Source organism: Syngnathus floridae, chromosome 5 (genome assembly GCF_059516105.1).
Source record: "Syngnathus floridae isolate MCC-2025c chromosome 5, RoL_Sflo_1.0, whole genome shotgun sequence".
NCBI lineage: Eukaryota > Metazoa > Chordata > Actinopteri > Syngnathiformes > Syngnathidae > Syngnathus > Syngnathus floridae.
Window position 1 is genome coordinate 5,513,771 of NC_142417.1, and position 14,775 is coordinate 5,528,545.

At 45.2% G+C, this 14,775-nt stretch overlaps 1 protein-coding gene across 2 annotated transcripts in view; it reads right to left on the bottom strand.

The window, feature by feature from the left end:
• The window catches only part of dmxl1 (Dmx like 1), a 30,451-nt gene that overhangs the window by 10,674 nt on the left and 5,002 nt on the right, over positions 1–14,775 (bottom strand). For both annotated transcript variants that reach the window (XM_088375937.1, XM_088375936.1), the window contains exons 9-34: positions 14,221–14,410; positions 13,665–13,821; positions 13,338–13,514; positions 12,989–13,227; positions 11,903–12,596; positions 11,241–11,362; positions 11,002–11,091; positions 10,504–10,606; positions 10,294–10,413; positions 9,744–9,962; positions 8,428–9,644; positions 8,041–8,299; positions 7,633–7,769; positions 7,356–7,542; positions 7,136–7,246; positions 6,609–6,778; positions 6,140–6,237; positions 5,899–6,064; positions 5,134–5,262; positions 4,783–4,909; positions 3,500–4,257; positions 3,339–3,410; positions 2,915–3,082; positions 1,880–2,071; positions 1,688–1,761; positions 23–144 (exon numbers count right to left, since the gene is read on the bottom strand). In XM_088375937.1, the coding sequence (XP_088232063.1) occupies positions 23–144; positions 1,688–1,761; positions 1,880–2,071; positions 2,915–3,082; positions 3,339–3,410; positions 3,500–4,257; positions 4,783–4,909; positions 5,134–5,262; positions 5,899–6,064; positions 6,140–6,237; positions 6,609–6,778; positions 7,136–7,246; positions 7,356–7,542; positions 7,633–7,769; positions 8,041–8,299; positions 8,428–9,644; positions 9,744–9,962; positions 10,294–10,413; positions 10,504–10,606; positions 11,002–11,091; positions 11,241–11,362; positions 11,903–12,596; positions 12,989–13,227; positions 13,338–13,514; positions 13,665–13,821; positions 14,221–14,410 (6,098 nt within the window). The remainder of the gene's footprint in view (positions 1–22; positions 145–1,687; positions 1,762–1,879; positions 2,072–2,914; positions 3,083–3,338; positions 3,411–3,499; positions 4,258–4,782; positions 4,910–5,133; positions 5,263–5,898; positions 6,065–6,139; positions 6,238–6,608; positions 6,779–7,135; positions 7,247–7,355; positions 7,543–7,632; positions 7,770–8,040; positions 8,300–8,427; positions 9,645–9,743; positions 9,963–10,293; positions 10,414–10,503; positions 10,607–11,001; positions 11,092–11,240; positions 11,363–11,902; positions 12,597–12,988; positions 13,228–13,337; positions 13,515–13,664; positions 13,822–14,220; positions 14,411–14,775) is intronic.

Consider the following 14,775-nt stretch of genomic DNA (forward strand, 5'->3'; position numbering starts at 1 on the left):
AATATCACATATTGTTTATGACCTGGCCACTGTGCAGGAGATGTGTTCGGCTGAACGGAGCCATCTATGCTGGCGGCTCTTGCTTGCTGCTTCTGAGAGAGCAAAACGCTTTGATACACCATTCCTGTGAAGTTGTTCATGTGACTGTGGAAGAAGAACAGGCAGAGTATGTGGTTTGGTAGACAAAACATCAGCCAATTTTTTTAAAAAGATGTTTCAAAAGCCTATTGTGCCATATTAATGTAGCACAGTAATTAGGCATGCAATAAAATCGAATAATCAATCCCTCCATCAATCAATTACTTTTAAATTGATCATATTACATTTTTTTTTTTAAATGTCTCTTCTTAAAAAACGTGTACATTTTTTTAAGTAGTGCAGAAAATATACCAACAAATTGATTATGATCCATTAATTGGTTTGGTTGATAACATGTCAGAAAATAGGCAAAAATGTTTCTCATTGTTTTCCAAATTAAAAGCATACAGTCTACTTTAACAGAGGATGACTGCAATCTGATATTTACTATTGAGAAGCTGAAGCTTCACCTCACTCTCTCTGTGAGCTTGACTGGGTGACCCAGTGCATTTAGCCAGAGAACACTGAAGCAGCTTTCTGAGCAATTTTCAAATGTCTTAGAAAGAAGGATAACTTTAATACAACCCTAAATTTTCCACCATATCTGACTCCAACATAACCCCCCCTAAAATGACACAGGGCCCGCTGTGCTGTTAAGATTTATTGGGGCAGAATGAAAAGAAATAAGGGGCATGGCCACTGGTAACCATGCATACTAACTAACTAACGCATGGGGTGGTGCACACAAGCAGTCAAATCAGACACAACAAATGGGATGCTTTTCCGAATACAGTAGTGTGACTTTCGAGGCTTAAAAAGGATGTTTAAAAATGTACATGAAGCTGCTATTTGTCAGTTTATATTTTCACTTTGAATTAGATTTGCAGCAGAGGGGAGGAATAATGTTTATGTCAGATGATAATATGCAATGTTATCCAATCTTTTTGATCACAAGGCAGCGGAAGACTAAAAGTCGGAAATGTTATCTTGCTTTGAAATGATTGATGATATTTAAGCTTTCATCATTGTGTTTGTGAGTTTCTGTCATGTTTCTTGATTTTACTTTACGCTTGACCAAGCTGGTACTCTTAATGCTGGAAGCTCTGTAAGCCTGGAGAGATTTTGGAAGATAAGAGCGAAAGACTCATTATTTTTTTAAAAGGCAGCTCTGCAACGCGTAGCTACCACATTCTAAACTTTGTAATTAATTGAGGACATGTGTTTTATGTTCCTCATTCTGCCATTGACTTTATGCACACCAACTATCTGGCATGCTATTGGGACCTGAAGTCCCCAACTAAATTAGTCGGTTTATTTCTAATGGTATTTTGTATTACAAAAATGTGTCCTTCACCTCCGAGGTTGGATGCATTTGCTGCATCTGTCTTCTCTTGAGCGTGAGCAAACTAGAGTGGGAAATGGTGTGAATTTTTTAAAACGTGTCATATGCGTTTGCGTTGTGTTGACAGCGTTCCGTTTCGTGACCGTGTTGTCGTGGTAACCGTGGGTGTATGACCTTTACTGTACTTGAGCGTGTGAAGCCAAATGGCAAAAATATGGCAAAACACAAACAACGCCAGGTTTTTCCACCATAGCTGCTTGAACCTACCTATAGTGTCCGTCACATAGACACTGATAAATGCAGGCAGACAAGGAAGCAGCCAAAGTGTGCATGACATATATCTGGGGGAAAAAAAGAAAAGAAAAGCAGAATGTAAGCATTTTTAATCTTATGTTGTTTGCCAAGTTATAAATCATTGTATTAAATTCAACAATGCATCATGGCAAAAATTAAACTGACCTCATTGTGAACAAAATCTGGATGCGGAGGAGAGTTGAGCGCATTGATGGTCTGGAGGATGTCGTGCGTCAGGTTGGTCAGGTAGACAATAGGATTGGCCACCACGGTCTTCATGTTTGCTGTACAAGCCATCAGGAGCGGGATCGAGGTGTGCTGGCAGCATGTCGCCATAGCTGATGGGCTGCCGTTGTCCTATGAGAACATGACACAGTCTTAATTACTTAAAAAGTAGACCGTTATTTTTTTGGTCCAAATATATTTTGACAGAACTGTCAGGAAGGAGCACAAGTCGTAACCACAACCATCAATCAAGATGAGACGAGCCAACAATTTAGAGGAGCAAGTAAAGAAAATGACATGTTTTTCCTCCTCTATGCGCAAATGGGATTTTGAGGAAAAGAAAAAAAAATAATCCAAAAACTGTATTCACCAGAAGCTGTTACATGATGCTCTGTGGGAAAGAGTGGCCCAAGCCTATTATGTTCCTACCGCTAGGTGAATGTCAATAATTTGTTAGAGAATTTTTTAAACAAAATTGCCGCGCACACACAGTGCAATCACAAAGCACTGTTGTTTCCTCCACACAAAAGGAGAAAACAACTGCAGGACCACCGCTGGGATAAAATGCCTTTATCGCAAAAAAAAAAAAAAAAAAAAAATTCAAGGAGTTGTGCGTTTACTCCAATGTTTTTCTTCCTGAATGACTGGAACAGTCATGGGGTTTCTAAGAAGTAGGTAAGTGCGTGTGTGTGTGTGTGCGTGTGTTGCACCTAAAATACAACATGTGATAGCTGCAGTTTTCAAATGTCCAAGTGGAAAAAGATTTTGAATGAAACGTACAAAATTCAAACACCCCAAAAGTCAAGCAATTTAGATTTTGAACCGTTGTCAATGCGAGTGTGTTTTGTTTATAGCTGACTTTTATCTGATATCACCACTTAAGTGATGAGAAGGTCAGCTCACCCATGTCCCTGAGAATAATAGGCTGAAGAGAAAAAAAGAAAGAAAGTGCATGGAGGCATATATTATAATGACCTGGTGAGATTCTTGAAGCAGTAAAATGAGCTCCATGCGAACAGAGGCCAATCCTCCACCGTGGGATCCGTACAAGCTGCAGTAGCTCAGGAACATCCTCAGTAAGGGCTGATTGCTCTTCAGCCAGTGTCTCCTGCTCCTCTGACTGTCGCTGCAAGGACTTGGGGCCTGGGACCATAACACATTTAGTTAACGTTGAAATAGTGCTAACCGTTTCAATAAAAGCAAATACAAATCATTAGCAAAGTGTTTGAAAATCATCTGGAGCGTCAATAGTAAAATAACAAATTCGAACGTAAAGCCAAAGCAAACTCATCATCTAGAAATTATGCTGGCGACATTAAATCAATTGAAAATTGCACTTTTCTGATGTTTTGCGGGTGCTTATTTTGTCGAGTATCATCAATGATGATCCAGCACCCACCCGTTCATCTTCTAGGGTAGACACCTCCGCAAGACATGGCTTGTAACTGCAACAGTGCTGGAGAGTCACCACCTGTAATGGGGAGCAGATTCATGTATACAGCTGCAAGTTTGCCGGAGACCTGGTTCACGGTGAGACTGACGGTTAGAGTATACACTTACCTCTCTTTCCAGCCACTGGTAGAGCTGGTAACGTAGTTTTCCTCCGTCCAGTTCGTACCCTGTTGAAAGTGTCCTCAGCTCATTGGTCAAAATCTTCAAGCAGGCCGTAAACTTGAGCTGCGTGGCCAAGACATCATCAGAAGGGTGGATGAAGTCAGCGCCGTCGTCCTCGCTGTCCTCGCTCATCGCCGCTTCCATCGTAGACAACATGCTGTCGTGGAACACATTGCTGTTGTGTACCGTTCTGCTGCTTTTGCCACTTTTACTTTCCTGCTCCTCTTCGTCATCTCTGTCGCTGTCCCACTTCAGCTCCAGCGGCTCATCTGGATGTGTGAGCGATGGCTGGCTCCAGTCAAAACTCAACACTGAATCCGAGCGGCTGTTTGATAAACTGCCGCCGCCTGATTCGTAGCCATTCAGCGCGGGCTCGGACCAGTCCCGCTCAGACGTCGGCCCGCTCTTACTCCCAGCGCTGAGCTCGGGGGACTCCTGGTTGACTTTGGAACTTTTGCGGACTTTGGGCATCTTGGAGAGGACTTCCAGCGCCAGCATCGGGCAGCCCGCTTGCAAATGATCATAAGCGGCAGTAAAAAAGAGTCGTCTCTCGTCCAGACTAATGGAGTCAACCTTGCGACCCTCGGCGGTCAGGGCCACTTTCGCCTTGTTGGAGGAGCCAAAATGGCGACGGAGGAGGAGCGGGTGCGTACAAAGGAAGGTGTAGAAGTTGAAAACCCCGGCGTTACTTGCGGACGTTGAACCTGTCATAGACACAAAACATGAACTTGACTCATCTGTCAGTGTCAAAAACGGGATCGGGTGCTACACAGTTCACACTCTTTTTACAAAAGCAGGGAAAGAAAAAAACCACATTATGCTGTAAAACCCACAAGGACATCACGTTATGAATGAAGTCGTCAAGCTTTTGTCACACCACTGATGTTAAGATACACCTTTGATCACAAATTAAAAAGGGTGTCGCACAGGAATCCCGACCTGGGAGTAAGATGGATCATAACTGTGTCTGGTTCATGTTAAGTTCAAATCATCCTTCAATTTTATTAATATCTCATAGAAACACATTTATGCCACCTCTGGGAAGAATTGCAAAGGCTTCATCAACTCATCTCAGTTGTTCTTTTTGAAGTAGCAGGTAGCGCGCCTAAATGAGTTCCCATCAATTTAATGCGATTGTTTGCCCAAATTAGTCAGTCGGTATGCCATTAGAGCTCTTGAGCAAACGCGTCCTTAAAGCCAATTAGCCGAGGAACACGTAGCCGACATACCGTGATCGCTGGAGCCTGACTTTGTTTTACTGGCAGTCTGCTCCAGCAGGGTGTCCAAAGCTTTGCTGTACTCCTCCAGAACCCAGTGGGCCATGCTCCGCAAGAATGGATCCGGGTGCATCGGTATCTGAAAAATGTGCAAAAGTGACTTTTTATTCAAGAAGCGAAGATAGCTGCTCTGCATTGCTCTGTATTCATCACGGACACGTACTTTTCGCTTCTATCCTCCGCAGTGTACTTGTCAAAAGTGCACTGGAGGATCAAAACAACACCTGGTCGCACTCATCAAATGATTCTTTATCTTGAGTGAAAAACAAGAGTCCTTGAAGCGTGTGACATTGAGCACCGCACCTGTTTATCATGTCCCAGCACATGTCTCTGGAGGATCTTTTTGTAGGTGGATGCTGTCTCAAACTCTGACTCGTATAATCTGGATATCACAAGAGCGAGCTGAAGGTCCTGCAGTTTCTCTAAACACACCTGAAAGAGGACGTAAAAGCAAAAGCTCACACTGTTGTGTGTGTTTAAAAAAAAAAAAAAAAAGACAAAAAAACTGCAGGGGAATGAATATCTGTTGCAAATGCAAAATATGAAATATAAAAATGCAATGCTCGCTCAAAGGCTAAGATGAAATGCTGTTTTTCTACTTGTCCTTACTACGGAGGAGTGAGGTGCATTTCAATGAGACTACCTCTCAGCCAAAGAGACTCAACAAAATCAATGATAGCTCTTTGCCTGGGTGAACCTCATTTAAATAAAGTGCTACGAGAAGTCCTAGTTACTCATGCAGATTAAATGATATGACTCATTGCTTCGGGGACTGTGTATACACACAAGTACCCTTCATGAAGAAAGGTTACGCAAAGAGCCATGTGTCTTATGAGCATTAATATGTGACGCGCAGAAATACGAAGACGCAAAACCACTTTCTTCCAACCATCCTATCATGTAGGTTGAAAAGAATGACAATGACAGCTCAAAATCCTTCGTAGCATTGCGTAAAAAAAGCCGCTGAGAAATGTATATAGATATTTTTGCAACGGAGGTTTTAGCTTGTGGCGCTTGAAGTGATATTATTCATAGCGGCACTTCTTTTCAACTTTATGATCCACTTGCCTCTACTGCATCCTTAAGGGAGCCAGCTAAAAGGAAGAAGGCTGCGGAATGATGAAACCGCTGCTTCCCCAACAGAGAAAAGGCATTTTTCAGAGCTGCTTTCCTCCATCGGTCTTCACTGAAGTTGTTGCGGAAAAATTCAGTCATCTTGGCATTCTTCTGTGACCTACAGACAGGATTCAAAGGATAATGTTAGTTCACTCATTCGGGAAGCGCATGTTTCATATACAACATTTTTTACCTGTACAGCCCCCAGACCACTGCCTTCTTCTTCATTGCCAGGTAAAATATGGCAACATCCAGAGGATCATTACTTCGCTGAAAAGTGGCCTTAGCAACCTGACAAAGGAGACAAACAACACAGGCTCACATGCTTTTTGCTCTTGACAGTCATATCCACACGCCTTGTGTGTTTATTTCATTGTTGGGCATGATGGATGCAGTTGGAGCCACCTCGGTAGACGACTGATCCGAAAACGGGTGGTTGCACTTGACAGGTTTAAACACAGAGTCTGCAGCTCCCTCATTACACACGGCGACAAGACTTAAAGACCTATGGCCTCATTTACTAAGATTTCTAAGAGTGAGCTCAAAATTGTGCGTTCACTTCACTAACAGATTGCGTGTGGAATCTTACAAATATTTACACGGGCAGAAAAGGGAAAGCAGGCCCCATGACTTGAATAGCGTTCCCAGGGTGCCCTTCTCACCTTCTCAATGCATCTCCGAAGCTTGTTGGTGCTCCTAAGCCACCAGCCCACGCCCATTGAGCGCAGCTCGGGCCAGGTGGGCTCACCCTGGTGGAGGGCAGGCAGCATGTGAAGCAGTTCCTCTTCAGCTTCCGAGTGGAAAGCCCAGGCGTAGTGACACGTCGACAGGCCTGTACAGCAGGAGAGAAGAACCGTAGCAATCACTGTACTTTTTACGCTACAGCTCGAGAGCCTTGTGTCCTCTTCAAGGGCAGCTTTACTGTGGCGGTTAAGGGTGATAATTGAAGCGTCTACTCCTCATTGCTCACTGAGAGTTTATATTCAAGGTTGAAAACAAAGCTACAGAAGCTAGCTTTTATTAACTTCCATCCCGACACAGTAACTAAAAGAAACCCCTGCTACGTCCAGTGAGTTAAGAGGTAAATTAGGACAATGGATTGGCTTTGAATCAATTCCAAAACGAGTGGGAGGGCAGTTTGTCTCAAGGGGGACATTATACTTAATTGAAGGCCACTCTGCCGCTTTACCTTGCCGGAGCAGCTGCGCTCGGTGGGCCAGCGGCAGAGAGGTAGAGAGGAAGGTGTGTAGTCTGACAGCAAGCAAAAACTTAAGGCCGCAGTCATCCAGCGTCTCGCCGCCTGAATAGAAAACAATCAATAACACATTTGAAAACATTGCCACAGGATATTGCGGACTCATCTAAGTCGAGACTATCGATCGTCTTCTGCTCTCATTCCACCGCAGTACCTTTGCTCTGGTCCTGGTTGTCTTTCAGATCCGTGCTGGTGGTCGCGATGGTGTCGGCCAGTGCCATGAGAGACATCTGCTCCATTCGAGTTAGGCCCGGTAAACTGGAGTGCAGGAGACTGCTGGACAGAACTTGGGCATGCTCCGGGCCAAAGTATGTGGGGCTGTACTGGGACAAGTCAATTACCTACAGGCAAGATACAAGGTCAGAGTCAATCAAAATTGAATATTATCATTTTTACAAATGTTTTTTTTTTTTTTTTTATTAGAAGCGGACCTTGTTCCCAGCTTCTTCTTGCTCATCTTGTTCCAGAGGATCCAAGTCTGCAATGCTGGGTGTGTGAAATAACTCATCGTAAGCGTCTGTGTGACTGGATCCATGCCCGCTATCACCACTCACACTGCCCACTTTTTCTACGGGATAACAAAATGGAAACTCAATTACGCGAGACATTCACCTCTCGCCAAAGTCCCCGACGGCCAAGCTGAGAAAACAGATCAATTGCATCGCAGTATCACCGGCAAAGAAAGTTGAACGCAATATATTCTACGATTACTATAGTGTGGCCCTAAATGACACGAGGGAGGCTAAAAGGACAACAAAATGCTACATTTTCACACAATGCGGTTTGCCAAAAGTTACCTTGCTGCATATTTCAAAAATGGATTCATAGTGAAGACTGACCAGGCTTTGAGGGCGTGTCCTCGTCAGATGCAAGAAGAGCATAGAGAGGAAGAGGAGGAATGGAGCTGATCTCTGTATAATCCGGTGTGGAATTCTCATCTTTGCCAAACATCTTCCTTTCCCTGGCGGTGCTCCCGCCTGCACTAATCGTTCGAGAGCGTACGCGTTTCTCCGGGTTGGTGGTGTTGTCTTTAAGAGCCACGACTTCCCCAGCGATGCATTTGACCAGGTGGGAGAGGATGGCTTTGGCACGGTGAACCTTTGGTGACACACAAAAAACATCAAAATTTGAAGAAACAACCTGTGTATCCATTATTATTTCAATATATTGACATTTGAATGGGAAAGCGCCAAAGCAAAAGTGCTGCCGTGACGCAATACACTCACTTTTCCTAGATCCATGAGCTCCAGTAATTGTACTGGGTGGTACTGGGGCAGTGTGGGAAAGAGCTGGTGAGCTGCTTCAAACAGTCCGGAATCTTCCATCTCCACTGGAAGGTCGTAGGCTGTTCGCTTCCCGCTGAGTTTCTGAGCCAGGCTCATCATTGACCTGGTCAGGGCTTTTTTAGGAGGGGCCAGTAAGGATGTGGGAGGCCCAAGACTGAGCCCATCCTCTTGGCTTTGTCTCACGGCTGAGACGATGGAGGACACGCTGCTGCAGATGTCCGTGTCCTGCCCAATTGCGGCATTGGGTTTGGGCGGTGCTGGGGGCTGCCACTGGGAGTAGACATGCATCTCACAGTCCATACCTACGACCAAGATGCCATCGCGTACCCACGAGAGGGAGACCGGGATGGGCGGTGAGCCTTCAACAGAGGAGACCAGGTCGACAGATCGAAGCAGAACCAGGCGCGACGCGCTTTGGTCTCGGCTGCCGTCAGATGTCAGGCAAAGCTCGGGAGGCTTTCCAGACAGACGTCCAAACATATAAATCTTTGTCCCTATGCCAACAGTCAGAACATGTGACCCATCTTCTTGGGAGACCCAGTCTAAGTGAACCGAACTCTTATGAGTAGAACCGAGGCAGTGCTCGTTAGGCAAAGATAAACCCGGAGACGAGGCGTTGCTAACATCAGTTTTATCCAAGACTATCGTCTGCTCTAGAATCCACTGTGAACCACCTGTGGATTCGCACTGGAAGATGGCGATGTAGACCAGCTGTTCTCTGGCGCTTGCTAAGGAAAGGCCCGGAGAGGCATTTGGGCTTTGCTGCACAGTCACGCTTGGAGTGATGTTGTTGTGGTACAAATAAGGTGAGGAAGCCAGGGCAGGAGGGAAAGTCAGAAGCGTGTGAGAGTTTAGCTGAGGTGTCAAGTTCAGAGGTGTGTCCGGCGTGGTGTGCCTGTAGGCGACTGCCATTCGTCCCGTGTGACAGCAGCTGACCTGAACGGGACGACCTGGCACGCCCACGGCACTGCAATTAGGCAGCCTCTCTTCCACCAGTAGAGGCCACTCCTCCCACTGATACACCAGCTTGTCATTGCCGCAAGTCTCGGATCCCGTGACGTTACACCTCCAGAAGCGCACCTTTCCGTCAGAACAGGAAGTCGCGAGGAGGTATGGCACACGGCCAGCTGGCAGAGAACACGATGCACTGAGGTGACCTAACAATGGGAGAGTCGAGAGAACAAGTTCAAACCATCGGGACCGAGCGCTGTTGCGAAAAGCAGCAAAATAACCTGGATTTTTTTTGAACAGCTCACCTGCTGAGGGCGTAACGCTGATGGCCTCCACCCCGACTGGCAACGGCAGTTCTTGGCTGTAGAGTCTCTGGGTGGTGAGGCCGAGGCGACACGCGCTCTGCAGATTGGACGTGCAGGGTTTACTCTTCTGAATTATCGGCGAGCTGAAGGTATCAAAGTTAAACTGAGAGCGGCTGGTTGAAGCAGCTGTGGGGGCGTCTCGCGGGGAGAGAGTCTCGTCTGCGAAAACAGCAAAAGGCAAACTAACTTTTTGATCAAATCTTTCTCAGACATCCAGCAGACTTGCTTTGATCTATTAAAGGATGCTTGCTAAAATACGCAGTTCGCCCAAAAATGTGATGATATTTGAGTTATGAACGTTATGAATTTTTACGATGATAATTCCGAGAAATGCATTCCATATATTTATTTTTCCAATATTGTCATTTCTCCACAAATTTGATCACAAAAGGATTAAATCATAAACTCAATCTATTGAAATGGATACAGTATTTACCTGGTACATTTGACTAGATATGGAAGAGTCTAGATAAACGTAAACAGTACACACCCATGGTGACGGGTTTAGCCGCGAGATGAAGATGCCACATCTGTAGGAGGGACTGGCCACTTGGGGTTAACTCAACAACCACGAGAAAAAAACTTGCAGCAAAAGTGGGCTTGTCATGACCTGCGGGAAGCACAGAGAATATGAATAGAGAAAGAAAGACCTACTATTAAAAAAACAACATCCCCATGATATATTAAATGTTGTCTATACCGGAACGAGATGAATCCGTCATTTCCTGCCAGTTGCCTGGTCTCTCGTTGCCGAGTATTAGATCCTCCTCAAATACGTGCAAGAGCTGGGTCTCCTTTCCCTGCTGTAGAGGACAAAAGCAGCCATTAAAATACAGACGCTGACAGATGACAGGCTTCATCCGCTGTGCAGCAGATCTACGTTGACACAACGTGTTAACGTTACATACACAAACAGGAAAACAAAAATGCTTCAGGGGACTTAAGACATTTGTTGTTTTTCCTTCATGGTTGACCTTTCACAGAGGATCAAAGTTTACTACTGACTGTTTCATGCCACAAAAACGGACCGGCGACTCAAAACGTCTGTTTGCACAAAGACCTTTGCGCAGACATATTAAATATCTGTCAACTTAATGTGCTTCTTTTTTTCCCCCCACTTTCCATGTGGAAAACTTGTTTTGGACCTTATAGAGGATAAATAATACTGCCCCCCCACCTTGCAACAATGTTTACTTACAAAGTCGGTAACGGCATCCAGCTCAATGATACACCCCGGTTTGGCTGTCGACTGCTGACTGACGATGTTGAACACCTCGCCGACATATTTCTAAAGTGAAATGGACACAAATGAAGCCGCAAGCATTCCCAACAGCAACAGTAAAGTATCTCAATGCTTCTGTGGTGAGGTCCGACGGGAGACATAGATCAGATTTGTGTACACCCTATGGAGTATGAAGTGGGCTGGTGCAAACTTACTGATATCTCAGGATTGGAGAGCTCGCTGAGGAGTTTCTTGGCTTCAATAACGGCCTGATAAAGCCTGAGTGAGTGGCCGTCACTTGCGACAAAGCAGGCGCTGGGAGAGTTACAATAAGCACCTGAAAGCCGAGAGAGGATTACATGTCTTTCTTTCAAATGCCATCTTTCACAGCTGCCATTTATACTTTCAAATGAAATTTTCAAATCAATGCTAGAGAGTGTATCGTTCAAATCCCCTGAAGGTCAGGGGAAGGCCGACAGTAAGTTGATGGATCTCTATTTCTGTATATCTGATGATATTACAACCATGGCTGGAATGGGGGGGGAATGTCCTCCTCTTAAATCCTACTACAGAAATAATATTTGGGGATAGATTTATTTTAATATACATTGTTTGCTGAATTATTTCCTGTCAACATGCTGTACGCATAAATGCCACGAGGGCATATCTGATGTATTTGCAAAATCAATGCTTAAAAGCTCAGTTTCATTTTACGAATTAAAAGCCACTAACGTGAGAAAATGGCATTGATTGGGCGGAATGGCTCAAGCGTCAACGGCAAGTAAAGCCATTTAGGTACCAGGCAGTGGAAATGGTGTAGTAAAAGTAATGAAGCTAATCCTGAGCAAATTCCGGTGATAAAATAAAATGTCCATACCTAAACAACTGCTGGGGATGAGTGTGGGCAGCCAGGCGACGTTAGCAAACGCTGAGGCATGAAGAGAATTGATCCGGGCCAACTCAGACACTCCCCCGGACAGGGATAGCGGCCCCACGGGGTCAACCCTCCACAAAATCAGCTCGCTGTAGATTGCGTTTGGATCCTGCGAAACGCTTCCAAGGGACAACCGGCTGGACCGTGAGCCGCGGGAACCGGAGGAGACCTCTGGCGGGGCGAGGATGCTGTCCACCTCAGGGGATCGCAAGGCGTTGTGGTGTGAGGTGGTGAGAAGTAGCGGCAGTACAGAGTGACACGCCAGGTCGTTTAGGTGGAAGCGGTGGCCGCAGTACCTGGACTTGTGAGACACACTGAGCACCGTGGAGAAAGCGGAGTCTTCCGCAAAACTCACCCCCCACTGGTTGAGGGAGCCGTCATCGTGCTTGGATATCATCAGCACGTTGGGAGTGAAAATGCTCAACCTAAGACTGCTGCACGGTGCCACTTTCACTTGACGGCCATAACTGATGAGCGCCGATTTATTTTGGGGCAACGTGTTCCCGGGTGGTCGTTGTCTGCCGTGTTGGATGGCCAAATCCACGTTCTTGTTGCAAGCGTACATGACCACACTGTGACTGAGGGAGATGGCGTCCCCTGCGGGAAAGGCCACGGGGATACGGGACACAAAGGACACCTGGGAGAGAGACCAGGACAAAATAGGATCAAATAAAACTTGTGACTCAGCATTAAGAGGAGACAATAAATGTGACAAAGCTGACTGAATGTCCTACTAACATTATTTCTGATTTCTTGAATGACAGAAAAAAAGAATCAAGAGAAGAAATGTTACCAAGACTGAAAATATGACTTTAAAAATAACATTTTGTATGCACAGAAATAATATTCAAGAATAAAAGCTGACATTCCGAGTGGCATATTTTGCGACACATCGAATCCAAATGCATCAAGGGGCCCGATTTCGATGTGTCGCGTATAATTAGGAATGCAATCATCTGACTGTCTTAGATGTCACCTGGTTTAACTTCTTGATTGAGTGGAGCAATTTTCTTTTCGCAAGGCAAGTACCTGAGCTTGTCTAAACATTCCGGGATGATATTCATCTAGCCAGTCCACATTCCAGACCAACAGAGAGCCGTCCATGGGATGGATGCTGAACAACATGTCTGCCCCTTTGTTCCACTCGTCCAAAAGCACGTCCACGTGATGCTCCGCTGCTGCAAAGTGGGGCTCCATGACATCGGGGCCTTGAGGGTCACTCGGCTTGCTCGTCACTTCATCGTCATAATTGTCTTCATTGCTGAGCTCTGGAAGATGAATGAAGACCACGTGCAAGACAAAAGCAAAAAAAGCAAATGAAGAACGAGAAAGCAAATTTTCAAACACATGCTCCTATAAACGGATGCTAACTCTGTACCTTGCTGAGAGCAATCGTTCTGTTGCTCCAGGCTGCCGCGAAACTGTTGCAGGAACACTTCCATAGCCAAGGTGAAGTGAAGCTCTTTGTTGTTCAGCCAGTGGACAATGAAAAGGCCTCCTGGCTCCTCATCCTCCCCGGCACTCAGGGACGATATGGAGGGAAGCAGTGGAATGTCTGCATTTGATGGGGAAATGTTAATGCAATATATACAGAAAAAATAAAGATGTCAGATGCCTTTTAAATCATAACACAACTTCCATGTTAAGTTACAGGGAGGCAAATTCGGAGAGATTCAGCTTGTGACATGGATGGGATGAGTCCAACCTGTGGCAGGGTTGATGCTGGCCGCTATGTGAAAGTGACAGAGCGCATTGGCGTGGGGGAGGTTATCGCCGCTCTTCTTGTGGCTGGAGTGTCGGTTTTGGTTGTAGGACAGGCAGCCGGAGAGCGAGGGCTGTGGCGCATCCCGGAAAAAAGCAGGCTGAAAAAGAATATCAAATTAGAGTGAGCCCTTATATTTAGAAAGCAGTAAAAAGCTTTGAGTTGTGAATAAGTGATTAATGACGGGCACAGTGCAACTTGGGCGCATCACGCTTCTGTCAAGACTAAAACATTCTTTGGAGATAAGGTCACGTAAATAATGAACTACTTTCAAAATCAACAAGGCTCGTAGAGTATTTTGACTAAATTTGGGGGTAGACGTTCAAAACAGCATTGAAAAAAGAAGAAATATTTTCTAAAAAAAAAAAAGAATTGGGGAAGGGGCATTCCCCCGCCCCGCCTCTTTTTTTTTTTTCTTTTCATATTGAGTGTTTATCAGCGTGGGTTTAGATGATAATGGATTTCAATAGATGTCACTTGTAAGTGTAAAGTTGCCCACTTCCTGTGCTGTCCCTGCTTGCGTTCTCCCATTGCAGATCCTGCTGGAAGAGCTGGCACATCTCTGAGCGTCGCTGTGCTGGTTACCATGGTGACCCGCGAGGAGGCTGTCCGCCGGCAACAGTGTCTCGGCCCAGAGCCGACACACACTGTCCTTACAGCTGGTGAGCAGGACATTACACACTGAACCCCTGTAAGGAAAGAGCAAAGGTCAAGCCATTAAAGAAGGTCAGTGGGGTAAAAGTCAAGTGCTTCTCACAGGAAGACACAATACAACCACACAGTTTTGGAGTTCAGTTAACATCATTACATTTTCAATCATGCTTGTCCTCATTATATTTACTCCCAAGGGCAATTAAGAGTCTTTAATAAACCTACCATGCATGCTATTTTTACTGGGATGAGCTGAGTATGACGTGAGCTTCGTAATTAAAGTTTTATAAGATATTCCTTTCCTTTGTGAGGAATACTTCTTTTGAATGATCATATTTTCCTTTCATGGAAATAATGATGACACCAATGATAAAAGTATATTATCTGTATTATTTCAATTGCT